This window comes from Psammomys obesus, unplaced genomic scaffold, assembly GCF_907164565.1.
Source record: "Psammomys obesus unplaced genomic scaffold, mPsaObe1.curated_primary_1811, whole genome shotgun sequence".
Lineage (NCBI taxonomy): Eukaryota > Metazoa > Chordata > Mammalia > Rodentia > Muridae > Psammomys > Psammomys obesus.
In genome coordinates this window covers 56,744,868-56,758,787 of record NW_026585895.1, presented here as the reverse complement: position 1 = coordinate 56,758,787, position 13,920 = coordinate 56,744,868, and the positions used below count along the sequence as shown (strand labels likewise).

General features: G+C 39.6%; 1 protein-coding gene across 9 annotated transcripts in view; it reads left to right on the top strand.

The window, feature by feature from the left end:
• The window catches only part of Ehmt1 (euchromatic histone lysine methyltransferase 1), a 142,354-nt gene that overhangs the window by 84,328 nt on the left and 44,106 nt on the right, over positions 1-13,920 (top strand). For 7 of the 9 annotated variants that reach the window (XM_055600112.1, XM_055600107.1, XM_055600108.1 and 4 more), the window contains 5 exons: positions 6,453-6,596; positions 7,467-7,693; positions 8,704-8,871; positions 10,009-10,091; positions 11,264-11,370. In XM_055600112.1, coding sequence (XP_055456087.1) covers positions 6,453-6,596; positions 7,467-7,693; positions 8,704-8,871; positions 10,009-10,091; positions 11,264-11,370 — 729 coding nt within the window. The remainder of the gene's footprint in view (positions 1-6,452; positions 6,597-7,466; positions 7,694-8,703; positions 8,872-10,008; positions 10,092-11,263; positions 11,371-13,920) is intronic. The other 2 variants (XM_055600113.1, XM_055600109.1) reach the window with 1 other exon arrangement.

Genomic DNA, 13,920 nt, shown 5'->3' with positions numbered 1-13,920 from the left:
GACCTGGGAGGATTGATGACCCCTTCACCCTTGTTCCTCCTGCATTGTAAGGAGGCAAGCAGGCAATGTACAGAGACAATGCTTTTTTCTAAAAATTTCTCTATTTTTGGCAAGGTTTGTTTTTTGTTTTTTGTTTTTTTTTTTTCCTCTAAAGCTTATCATGCTATTTAGCTGCTGGTAAACAAAATGGGTGGGGATGGTCAGTGGGCAGCAAAGTTGTTCATGTTATACTAAGAGAGGTGCTGTTTGCTATGACAAGGTTCTTGGGGTACTCTGTCTGACTGCATCTCTGTTTGTTCTCTGGGAGAAGGCCTGAGCCAGTACCTGGTGCTTTGGTTCTATCTACTTTATATTGAGTGCCTATGACTGTTAATCCAGTAAGGTTCCTGGGCCATTTGCTCTTTGGAGCCTTTCTCACTAATTAAATAATCTGAGTTTTAACTGTTAGTTTTAGGATTGAATGAAGTGTTTGACAGTAGCAGCAGCACAGCAGGTTTCTAGTGTGCAGGGTATGGCCATGATATTTCATCCTTGGCCCCTGCAGTTTTCTCATGTTTCATAGGTGACAGCAGAGCAGCTAGGTCACCTGTTTAGGTCCAGGAAAAGGTAGGAATAGACATGGTTCCAGAAGTCAATCCTGAGATGCCAACATTACTGGACTTGGCTGTTTATTCAGAGGGCCTAGTGTGTCTCTGACTGGTGCTGAGTCAGCTAGTTGTAGGCTGATGCTACTAGAGGCTTGCCCAGGTATTCTTGCTCCCAATACCAATTAATATTCAGCCAAAGTTTTTGCTTCAGTGGATTGGCTGGTGTTTTGAGTGTTGCTTTTCTGAATGCTTTAATTTTGACTATGCTCTGGTCCAGAAACCATACTTTAGAAATCACTACTTCTCTAGTTCTGTTGACATGGGTGTTAATCTTGTCACAGTTTATTTTATCTAAATTTAATATCCACCTATCTATGTCCCAGGCTTGCTGGCTTTTTAACATATTTTTTTTTTTTTTTTTTTATTGGAGAGAATTGTTTCCACCACTTTTGGTATCTTCATATTCAAAGATTTTTTTAAAAAAATTTTATTTATTTTGTGTGTAGGAGTGTTTTGCCTGTGTGTTCCTGGTGCTCATAGATGCCAGAAACTTCTCAGATGCCCTGGGATTGGAGTTAAAGATGGTTGTGAATGTGGGTGCTGAGAATTGAGTCTGGGTTCTCTGGGAGAGCAGCCATTGCCCTTAACTGCTTAGCCATCTCTACAGCTTTATAGTTTTCTTTGTCACCTTTCCTCTAATTCCTTGTGCCACTGACCTACAGAGAAATAGATCCCAGATGGTCGGTTTAGCTGATGACCAGTTTCATGCTGTTTAAGTCATTCTCCTTAGTGTTTGTTGCTTGAAAACAAAATCTGAAGACATGGGTAGATTTAAGGCTTAAGACGTATGATTTAACCTTGTCTAGGTGGGCATACTACCTGGCAGCAGTGGTAGGGTTTTTATGGTACCTTCTGTCCTTCATCAGGCTTTTGCTTGTAGGTTTTAACTCGATTGATCATTATGTTCATTTCTTCATTTCAAGTTAAATTTTGTATTTCTGTTGGTTTCTTCTGCCATCAGTAATACAAAGGAGTGCTCCCTCATCAGCTAGAGTGGTGTGGTGTTCCTGAAATATGTTTCACATTGGAAAGGCAGAGTGCAGCTTCCTCTCCTCAGAACAGGTTGTTGTGCTTTGTCTACGTACTGTGAGTTGGCTATAATGTGCTTCTCGTGTTTTTATGTCTCGATTTCCACAGCATTCTTAGAAACTCATGTTTTTCTTTGTATGATATTTGTTATAAATTGTTTAGTTTTAAGATTAAACCTGGATCGTATAACCACACCATTTCAACCAGGTGACCTCTGGTTGAACTGTCAAGTTCAAGAAACAGCTGCTTCCCAGGCTTCTTGGATTTGGAAGTTCCTATTATCTAGTTCCTTCACTTAAGTTGTAGTTCAGCAGATCTCTTTGAATTTCTTGACAGAATTGCAAAAGCCAGATCAGCCCAATTTCTTCACAAGGCTGTTGGAAGGCTGTGTCTAGATAGAGCACGAGATTCATATTTTTCACTGATGTTAGCAGATGCTGGTACCTGATGTCCACTTTGATCATGCATTTGAGGTTTCAAAATGATGCTTCCATGGAGTATGCATTTATTGACATAAATAATCTGCTTTCTTGCCTAGTTGTATGCCTCTTAGAGGCAAGGCAGCACGGAAGTGGGATTCTTTCCCTGTGTCCAGCAGACCTTAAAGACAGTAAATTGTTTTTCCCTCAGATTCTGAAGTTAACTAGTTCTTCTTTTACAATATTGTTAATAACTTATATTTTAATATTTTATAGGTTTAATTCTTTGATTCATGTCAAAAGACACTAGAGGTTTTGTGAATTCTCTTTCTTAAGCTTTTACATAGTATGCATTTGGAAGACCAGAACCACTGGTGTGAGGTCTGGTTATTTATGATGGTGTTGTAGAGTTGTGCAAAGGTGAAGTTGTTCAGAATGCAAGCACACAACTTAATACTAATGTAACAGTGTGGAAAGTTTGATAGTGGAATCAGGACAGGAAGAGAAATGAACCAAAATGAACCGCGAAGATGTGATAATGAAACTCAGTTTAGTTTTACTTGATTAAACTGGATCAAACTTCCAGAGTGTCTGATGCTGGCCAGTTTATTGTGAGCATGTTTAAACACAGTATAGTTTGGAAAAAGTTTCCGGATGTAAAACAATTCCCAATGTACAGGGAAGCGTAAGTACATTGAAACTCAACTCAGGGTACATATAATTTCTTCCAAAAAGATAGGTTCTAGGCTACCTGTACTAGCTTAAAGGCCTAAAGAAAGATCTAGTCATACAGACAGTATAAAGATCATTTAGGCTGTTAGCTACCACTGGTCCTTGTTGTGGGAGCTGGGGGGGAGCTCCAAGGGTCATTTAGACTCTTAGGTATCTCTAGTCCTTGTTGTGAGACTTTGGGGAGCCCCTGGCTATACAGGTAGTATGAGGTTAGATTACTAGCCAACCTTCGGTCCTGGTCATAGGAGCTTGATATGGCCTGGACCAACAGTTAATGCTGATCATCAGGCTATTTAATCACTTCTAATTCCCAGTCTTCTGGCAAAACAGGTTATATGTCCTTCCCTTTGAAAGATCAGTCATTGGTGCCAAATATTCCTGGTTTCCCTGGCGATGTGTAGGTGCAAGGACTTTTGTGTTCCCAACAGTTCAAGATTCTGTATTACAACAAAGCTTTAAGAAAATAGCACATGGGACACCATGCAGCTTGGCTGGGTCTTCCTTTTTGAGGCTAGAATTAGAAAGGCATAACTATCTTATTATTTTTTTCTGTCTCTTTGAGATTATAGCTAGAAGTAAAATACACTTTTTCTGATATTTCGGGCTTCCTTACTTATTTGCTGAAGCCTCTATTGCCTCTATGTAGCTGCTTGTCTACCATGTGTCTAACCTCTATCTACCCCAGATTAAATGGCATAGTTTTGTTTCCCTTTTTCCTCCAGGTGGAGAGCTTCTGAGATTTTTTTTTTAACGAATAAAAATTATCATTAAGCTTTAAAAAAAAAAAAAAAAGAACAAATAAAAAGAAACTGCCTGTGTCAAACTGGTTGTGGTAGAACATACCTGTAGTATTAGAAAATAATACCCACAATTCTGTGGAAGTAGATAAGAGACTCTACCTTATTACTCTATCTTATTACACGACATATTAAAGAGTTTTGTAGCAATGTAGAACAATGCCATTCATTAAAACCTTGTTTTGAAATTTTTGGCCATTATGATAGGTTTATTGCTATAGTAATATAAATTGAGGGTGAGTACAATGGCTCAGTGGATAAAGGCACTTGATACCCAAGCTTAATGACTTGAGTTCAGTGCTTGGAATCCTTGTAAAAGTTGCAGGAAGGAGAAAACCAATCTGCAAAGTTGTTCTCTGGCCTCTACAGGAACACTATGATATCCCCACTCCTCCTCTGTCCTGTTTTGTCTTCTCTCTCTCTCTCTTCCCTTCTCCCCTCCCAATCCCCATCTCTTTCTCCCTCCCTCCTTCCCTTTCTTCTACCACCCCCTCAAGCTCTGGGTGTTGGGGAATTACTACCATTTTTGTTGGGTATGTGGATTGCCTTAAGGTCATGCAAAATATGGTACCTGAGCATTATACCATGAGCTTTTATTTAATAACACATTGTAATTTCACCTATAAATAGACTTGTGGAAAAGTTAAAGTGGCATGCCTAGATGAAAATGTAAGGAACTTTAAAAAGTAGATATGGGCTTATGTGTACTTCGGTCTCAATTTTTTTTTAAAGATTTATTTATTTTATGTATATGAATGCTTTGTTTTCACACACACCAGAAGAGGGAATCAGATTCCATTACAAATGGTTGTGAGCTACCATGTAGTTGCTGGGAATTGAACTCAGGACCTGTGGAAGAACAGTCAGTGTTCTTAACCACTAAGCCATCTCTCCAGCCCCTTGGTCTCAATTCTTAAAGCTTTCCTTAATAGAATGCTTAATAAAATAACAGGCAGTCTAAAAGCTAATAGGACTTCTTTTGTAGCAACAGGCATGCAAAAGGATGAGATAGCCTTGCCTATTCCTGTCACAAACCTGATTTCCCTTATGGAATGTGCTGCAACTTTTTAGTTTCTTCCAATTCTACATTTCATCCTTGCCTCCAGGAAGATTGTTTTGAGTCATCTCTGCCATTGTCAGTAGCTGTTTGCTTTCTACCTTGTGAAGAAGCAGGTTGCTCCTTTCTTTTGTTTTGGCTTTTTCTGCTCTAGTCCCTGTAAAACTGAGGCTGCCTCATTACTGACATAGTTGTCCTCATCATGTTTATTCTTTTCTTTTTCTCAGCCGTAAGAAAGTTCTATTGTTATTTTTTTTTTTGAAATATTCTTTCCAAAAGATCATCTGCTTTGTTTTGTGCCATTTGATCAGCCTTCTTCTCGTTCCCTTAGCAGAAGCTGGGCAAAGTCATGTTTATCATTTTATGATTATACAGATAATTCAAATACTAAATGGATGCATGAAATCTTGTATTCCAAAATTAGTGAATTATTCTTAGCATCTTTTTGTGTATTCCTATGTCCACACTCTTTCACATTATCTGTTTTTAAATAACTCACCCCTTCTTCCCCAATCACTATCTATAAAGAACTTGTGTTCACAGGTCTTGACCAAGATTCCTAGAGAATCAGTTGGTGATGAAGGTGGTATGTCAGGGTGGCTATTTCAAGATATACATGCCCTGCCTTTCCCCATTCTGAATTTCAATATCTTTGATATAGGGAAATACCCAGGCTGCCTTTAAAAGGAACCTCCTGATTTTAGCCCAGTGTGGATGGGCATCAACAAAGCACTTGTTGGTCTGTCAGGTCCTGTTTCTTGTTTCTGCTGGGTCTTCGGGGGTACTCTTTGGCATGCTTAGTCACATTTTTAGATAGAGTCTTAGGAAAAGATGCATTTGGGAGCTTTTTAATATGTCTTTCAGATTGCTTGTTGTTTAGAAACTGCAGAACTCAGGCCTAGGTCCTTTCTGTAGCTCCTGTGGCTACTGGCCTATATTTACAACCCAGCTGAAGTGCACCAACAATGGACAGAAAGTGGTGGAGGCTATGTCATATTTCTTTGATTATCAGTCTAGCTCAACATTTACTGTTAGTTGTGGGGATATCTATAGTAGTCTTTTGTGAATTACCACTCATCTTTTTTTCCTTTTGGGCTATTTTTGTCTTCTTATTGGCTATCAGAGAAGCTTCACATAGTGAACCAGTATTCTTTTGTCTGCTTAACAAACAGTCACTTCTTTTCTGGCACATAGGAGCATCTCACAGAGAAAGCTGTTTATACTCTAAGAGTTGTCTTTGGGTCTTGGCTTTCTTAGTAATTTTTGTGCTTGTGTCCCTCAAGTATATGCAGGAGACATTGCTCTGCTTCTTTCCTTTCAGCTTTGAGTCCATGCTTAGGGGACTCTAGCTGGATCACTGGGACTTATCGTACTATAACCCACTGGCCACTTGTGATGACCTTGACCTTCTTATGTAGAGCATGTTCATTGTCTAGTTCTCTTCTTATCCTGATGTTTTCCTTGATTTATGCCCAAACTGAGTCCTTGATTTTCCGATCACCTAATCCTCTGAATGTGGTTACCTGCTATCATCATCCCTGGGCTCTGCAATAGAGAGTAGCTTCCTTTTTCAGGTGGTTGGGCCTAGCAGTTGTTGTGTGACAGGTACTTCATACTGCTTGTGAATGTAGGTTTGCCTGTGAAGGCTCATGGCTCTTTCAGTCACCTCCTATTTGTCAAGAATTTCCCATATGTTTGGTGCTTTCCATTGCCCAGTGGGTGGGAAAGCTGATCCCTTACAGTACTGACCCCTGGTCTTGTCTGCTTGCAGTTGGGCCGGTGTACAAACAGCGTGGTCAAGTATGAGCTGATGCGCCCATCCAACAAAGCACCACTCTTGGTGCTGTGTGAAGACCATCGGGGTCGTATGGTGAAGCACCAATGCTGTCCTGGCTGCGGCTACTTCTGCACTGCGGTAAGAGCCCAGCCCGCCTGCCGGGCCTTGAGTCCTCTGCAGAGACTCATTCCAACATTATACCCTATATGGGGCCTCTTCCATAAGCCCTTCACAACAGATCTTGAGCTCTCTTACTGTAGAAAATGAACTGGTGACCTCAGTTCTCCTTGTTTTGTTCTATGGATTTCTGTCCTGCTCTCTCTGATCTATTGGTTGTCACTGGTATCTTGTCTTTGATGACTCTGTTCATGAGATAAATATGCATCCACCAGACCCATAGGACAGCCTCCTTCTTAAAGTACCTCTGTGAGTGCCTTCACCTGCCTCACCTTCAGATGTCCTCCTGCTCCTATGTGACCTCCTAGGCCAGGAGCTTTGGCTGTGAGGGCTTGCTTTTGAATTCTGTACATGGTTTTCTTCTTAGGCTTCCCTTTTTATGCTTCTGCTGAGAAGTAGAGAACTACTCTGAATTCCATTGTCTCTGGCTCTTTGCAAGAGTAGCTGTTGTAATTGATGCTCTAATTGGTATTTATTCAAATGGTCACCTTTTGGACTGTGATTCTGTGCACCAATTATAGCATGGGCCTTCCAGACTATGTCTTGTACAGCACTTGTGCTTGTTTAGAGTAGCCACACTATGAGGCCTCAGCTAGCTGGGTCACTGGGGGTTGAAGATGAGTAGTGCTGGCAATGAGGTGACCTTTGGTAGCCTCTGTTCACTTTGTGAGCTCTTTGTAAACTCAGTGTTTTTGTTTTCGCTGCTGTTGGTCACCAGGCCATAACTGGACTTCTACTTGCCTGAACCTGAATAGTTCTGTAGAGCTTCATGTAGTTTTCTGAATGTTGTTCTCGGTTTTTAAAGATGATTTTTCATCTTTGTTTTTTTAGGGTAACTTTATGGAATGTCAGCCTGAGAGCAGCATCTCTCATCGTTTCCATAAGGACTGTGCCTCTCGAGTCAACAATGCCAGCTACTGTCCTCATTGTGGGGAAGAGACTTCCAAGGCCAAAGAGGTGACCATAGCAAAAGCAGACACAACTTCCACAGTGACCCTGGCCCCTGGACAGGAGAAGAGTTTGGCTGCTGAGGGCAGGGCTGACACAACCACGGGCAGGTACTAAACAAAGTAGCTGTGGCCAAGCTTTGCACATAATCTAGCTGAAGATAACATCCTCTGTAGTTATCAGTTTCTGCTGCCTTTACCAGAGATCTCAGTGAACTTTGTCATTTATTAATGTTCTGGTCTCCAGGAAGTACTGGTGTTCATTTAATACATGGGTCTCTTTCATTTTGGCTTGATAAAATTATCTCTGTTGAATCACTTTTTACACTGCCTTGACTGGTACAGCTTTTTGTGGTTTTGTCATTCATTAATGTAGTCCCCATATGCTGAAGCACTCTATCAGCTACTGAAGGACTTACCACACTGCTTGGTACAGTTTTGAAGGCCCTTGTTGAGGACAAGATAAAGGAATGTATCTCCATATTTGTATGTATTTGCTTTCCTAAAAAGAACCCAGTAGAAATATCTGAAGATCTTGAGGGCAGGGGGATAGACAGATGACTGCAATCTCTCCTGCTAACCATGCCTGGATAGGAAAGGAATTGTGAAGAGATCCTTTCCAAAAAGTGACAGAGCCTTTGAGTTCCTCAGTGAAAAGAGGAAAGTAGTTTTATAAAAATGATAGCAGTAGAAAAGAAATAATGTAAAACTTCAACTAACTGAAGGATTGGGAAAGTCTTAGTGCTTTCATATTAATTGTTAAGTTAAGTATTCTCAAGTCACAGTTCCAGTAGGCATTCTTAAAGTATGGAAAGCAGTGGATTGGCTGTATAGAGCCTGAAGCTTGTTTATAAAATCAGATCTCAGTGAGGGAGAGAGGGAGTAAAAATCCTAGGAGTGCTGTGCTGACTTCTCAGTGTCACATTTGCCAGGGGATGGGTTCTGAATCTCAGGCAGCTTCCTTGAGACTTGCAGGTAGTGAGTGGACTGGCCGCTGACTCTATTCAGAGGCAATGTATGGTCAGGTTGGAATAGGTATTGTTTTATGTATTCACTGGTTTCCGTGAGAGAGGTTTCCAAATAATGAAACTCAGCATTTCAATAATTTCCTTCTTATGAAGCATTGCTGGAGCCCCAGAGGATGAAAAATCGCAGAGCACAGTCCCCCAGGCACCAGAGTGCTTCGATCCTGCAGGGCCAGCTGGGTTCGTGAGGCCGACCTCTGGCCTTTCTCAGGGCCCAGGAAAGGAAACCTTGGAAAGTGCTCTAATCGCCCTGGACTCTGAAAAGTAAGAGCCAGCCTAGTGTTTTTGTTTTTGTTTTTTCAAAGACAACTTAAGATCATGTTCTTCCTCAAAGGTTCCCAGTACTTTCCAGCTTTTTGAACAACAGTGTTCTTCAAAAGGATGAACATTTGAGATGCTAGCCTCATATGTCTTTCCATGGTCTGGGATAAATTGTTGCAAATTATTATCCATTCATGCTAATAGCAAGAAGTGAGATTATTATTATCCTGGGCTAGAGGTATTATGACCTCTATTGGGTAAGCTGCCTGCAGGCTCCTAGAGCACACACCCCATTTCAGGAGCTCCTACCATCTACTTTGATATCTAATCTCTGCATAGTGTTGGCTAGATCAAGTGACCCCTTAGGCTATTTGCTAGTCCCCACACTGTAGCCTTTCTTGGCTCACAGGTCTACCTGTGTCCTTTTTCTTTGGGGGTCAGCCTTACACTCCTTAGGTTTATCAAGGTGACCTCTAAATTTACTCTTCTGGAAGGAAAGAAGTTCATATTCTTACCTAACAGACAAGTCCCTCTGTTGGTCTTTCTCATTCTGAATAGCTTCTCTCTATCTCTGTCCTTGCTGAATATCCTTTCTCTATTGCCGTCCTTGCCCGTCTGACACCCATAGTCCCTATCTGTTGACCAGGCCCTAGACTTTTTCTGACCCTCCACCTTTAACTCCTGTTATGAGTTGATGTAAATTTCATAGCAAATATGTTGGTTCAAGCCCCTATTTTGGTGCTACAGGGTAATTAGTATCACTCCATAACATTTGTCATCCCTTGAGTAGCTGCAGAGGTCACCCTGGGCATTTTGCCTGGTACTTCATATGCCATGTTGAGTGTACAATGATGACTAATACATGATGTCTCCCTGACCCTCTACAATGCGTAGCTTGTCTGTGCCCTAGTTAGTTAGGCTCTATGTCATGTTATCAGTGGTGGTTTTGGGTGCAGTGCTTTGATGATATATGAAGATAGTTGCTTTGGATTTGTTTTGTTTTTTTTTGGTCTTTGTTTTTGGGGGGCAGTGCTCAGGGCTTTAAACTTGGCAGATGTTCTTAGTATTGAGCTGTACCTCTAGTCTTATTGTTTTGACATTAAGAGGCTGGTACTGATTGTTGTCCTCTGCTTCTTACAGACCCAAGAAACTTCGATTCCACCCGAAGCAGCTGTACTTCTCGGCTAGGCAGGGTGAGCTGCAGAAGGTTCTTCTCATGCTGGGTGAGTTGCTATACCTGAGGCCCCAAATGGAATACAGGAAAGCCTTGCCAGTTGCCCCTTTTCTCATGAGCTCTATCTCACTGTCTGATGGTTATGATTTTTTGAGTTCTCTGATAAGTAAAAAAAAAAAAAAAAGTGCTCCCTGCTCTTTAGACTGCTGCATAGCCCTAGAAATTTCTCTGTGCATTTCTACACAGAAAGGATTAAGTGATTATTAGATGAAGAAGTATGCATATATGTAGAAAGATAATATAAATGGGTCCTGTGGTGACTTGCTTCAGTGAAGAAACCAGTGCTTCTTTGTTGACAGAAGCAGCACAGGTGTACAAAGTGACTTGGGAACTAGGCACAATATTTGCCTTTGCAGCTTCTGAGCTTGGCTTAGTTTTTTTTTGTACCTGAGAATGTGCTTGTTAGAGATGGTCCAGTTGCAATTTGATTCCTGAACTCCTAATTCTAGGCTTAATTTCTCTGAAGTTCATCTTTTTTTAGGTTGGAAAGCATAAGAAAAGAGCTCTTTGACAACAAACCATAAAAGAAGCTAATTTTTTTTTTTCTGAGGGGAAAGGGGGAGATGGGGAAGCTCATTTAATTTACAAAATATTTTACTCTTCATAGACTTAATGTAGTATTAAATTGCTTTATTACTTTTTGCGTGATACCTTGGTTAAATGTCTAGAAAAATGTCCAACATTTGGGAGACTAAGGCAGAAGGAGTTCAAATTCATGGCTGGTCTTGGATATATAGTGAGACCCTGTGAACCCCCTAAAGTAAAAATGAAACAAGAAATATGTTCAAGTCTTACTTTTCTACTCCTGGGATATGTCTGTTCTTAGAGCTCTGTTTGCCTTTATAACTGTTTTCAAGAGGTTGAGACAGGAATATCTGAAAACAGAACTCAAGAATTAGAAAAAAGTATGGTGAAGCACTTTGGTAAACCTGCCTGTTGGGTTTCATGTGGTGCTGTATAGGTTCTTTTGGTCTTGGCATAAGCGGCGCCTGATTTCTGCCTGCAGACAGGGCATTGTGGTATAGTGGCTCCATCATGACTCCAAAACTTAAATTTTATCTCAAATATCCGTGTCCGCTCTGTCAGCCATTGTAAGTATCTGTGAAAGTGCATTGTGGTTGCATCTGATATTAAAATTAGTAAAACTGTGTTTATTTACAGTTGATGGAATTGATCCCAACTTCAAAATGGAGCACCAGAGTAAGCGTTCCCCACTGCATGCTGCTGCAGAAGCTGGCCACGTGGACATCTGCCACATGCTGGTTCAGGTTTGGAAGGATAGCATTAAATAGATTTCTTCATCCTCTCAGTGTTTATCTAAGTATCACTAAGTTTTTAGTGGAAGGCTAAAATTGCAGTGGGATCTTGAGGCTCATAGGAATTCGCCTTCCAGACCTGCAGTTATTGACCTCTCTTACTGCTTATTCTGACATTTGCCTCTGTGTAGCTGTGCCTCAACTTATTTTCTAGATTTAGTGTAGTCTTGTCTTTCATATTTATTAATGTCTGCTGTAGAAGTTGGAGGCTTAGTGAGGCCCAGATCCTTCCTTCTTCTAATCCCAGTGACTGATTATATGTCCTTCATTGTTTAAGTTACTTAAACATAACTTATGTTTAACAGTTAAAGGTGCTTGCCACCAAACCTGGCAACCTGAGTTTGACTCTTGCAACACACATGGTGGAAGAAGAAAACACAGTTGTTCTCTTTGACTCTCACATGTGTTGTGTTGTATGCATATGTCTCCCACAATGTAAAACAAACAAACAAAAAAAACCCCCAAGATTATGTGAGTATTTAAAATTACAAATGTTTAGACATGTCAGAATTGTGTATATTTATGGGGTACAGAGTAATGTTTCAGTATATAATGTGTAATCATTATTTCTTTGTTATTTTGAAATCTGTAGTTAGTTGTGTCATCCCAGTTCCCTGCAGTACTTTAGAACACTGAAAGTTATTTTTCCCATCCAGTCACACTCTGTAATCATTAACCATCCTTAATCCTCCCCACACCTTTTCCCAGTGGTTTGTAACCACTGTTTCACTCTTGGCTTCTACATACAAGTGAGACTGTGCAGTGTTTTATTGTGTTGCTATAAATGCAGGATCACAGTCTTACTTGTGGAAGCTATTATATTTTCTGTATGCCACTTTGCTTTTTCTTATTTGTTAGTGGACAGCAGGTTTGCTTCAGTGTCATAGCTCTTGTGAACAGAGCTGGAGTAGACTTATGTACAGAGGTCTCTCAGATACATGTTTCTTTCTTTTGGATGCACACCCAGGAGTACAGTTTCTGGATCACTTGGTTGCTCTAGTTCCAGAGTCTGAGAAACCTCTATACTGTCTTCATATGACTGTTTTGCTGCCCATCCAGGTTGCAAATGTTTTTCTTTTTCCACATCTTGTTATAAGTGGTTATTAATACTTATTGGTTTATCTTCTAGTAAAGCTTGCTGCTAATCTTAAACAGCTGTATAACCAAATCACCACACAGAGACTGGGTTTTAGTTAACCTAGAACACAATGCTGGGCAATATTTACTCCCTCCTAAACCTCCAAGCCCTCAGTTTCCTAACATTTAGATTTCCCACATTATACTTGCTTTTTGTGAAATCTTAGGTCTGGTTCATGCTCCATGTCCTCCAAGATCTCCCTCCAGCTCTGTTTCCTAGCTCTCCTCTCACATGATTTTGGTTGTTTGCTATGGCTATGAAATTTTATTGTCATTGGGAGATGTTTATTATTAATGATCTTATTCAAAGTAAAACAAGGAATATACAGGGATATTTTATAGAAATAGAAAAAAAGGGTAGATTATTGAATCTACTCAACTTAAGGTTTTATTTGTTATTCCCAAATAAGGTTAATTTTAACTCTGGTATAGTATTTTGCATATTGATGCAAAAATAAGTATTTTTAATACATTGGTATAAGCTTTAGTATATTAATAGAAAGTCAAGGTTACTTCCAATACTTTTAAACTACTATATTAAAAGGTGGTTAGGATATTAGATATGCAAGTTAATTGTTAGTTATTCAACTCATAGTCATGTCAGACACTAGTCTAATTTATCAGAGGAGTATACATCATCTATATAACATTTGCTACTTTTTGAAGTTGTATTTCCTTGATGATTAATGATGTTGAGCAGTTTTTCATATACTTGTTATATTTTTTTTTTGAGAAATGTCTGATATATTATTCTATTTAAGTTTTGTGTCTATTTGCCAGGGATAGCTGTTTTCTGTAGCTTTTGATGCTGTAACTGTTGGAGAGTGCCTCCCTTCTCCATAGTTTAGAAATATGGGCATTAATTGCCCCACTCTGGAAAGACATTTTCTTTTACTTTACTCCAGTTCATTCTTATTTATTGGACTCCAGGCATTTTATTTCATCATTCAAGTTTTGTTTGTTTTAGATGTTCAAAAAGTCATCCATTTCTTGCTATCATGTGATAGTTCATAATAGTCTCTAATGATCCTTTGTGTTTCTATGTTGAGTTGATGTGTATCTACTTTGTGCTTTTGTTTTGCTTGTGTGTTCCTTATTTCTTAGTTAGATTAACTGAAGGTTTGTTCATTTTTCCTAAAAATCAACTTTGTCGTCTTTTTCTTCTCATATTTATTTCATTTGTTTCTCTTCAGATCTTTGTTGTTTCTTTATTAATTTTGGGCTTTGTTCTTTCTGTTTCTTTAGTTTGTATATTTATCCATCTATTTATTGTTATTGTTTGATGTGGTTTATTGCCATAATACCATTCTTAGTATTGCTTTTGCCATATTGCATATTGTATTTTCATTTGTTCCATAAAATTTG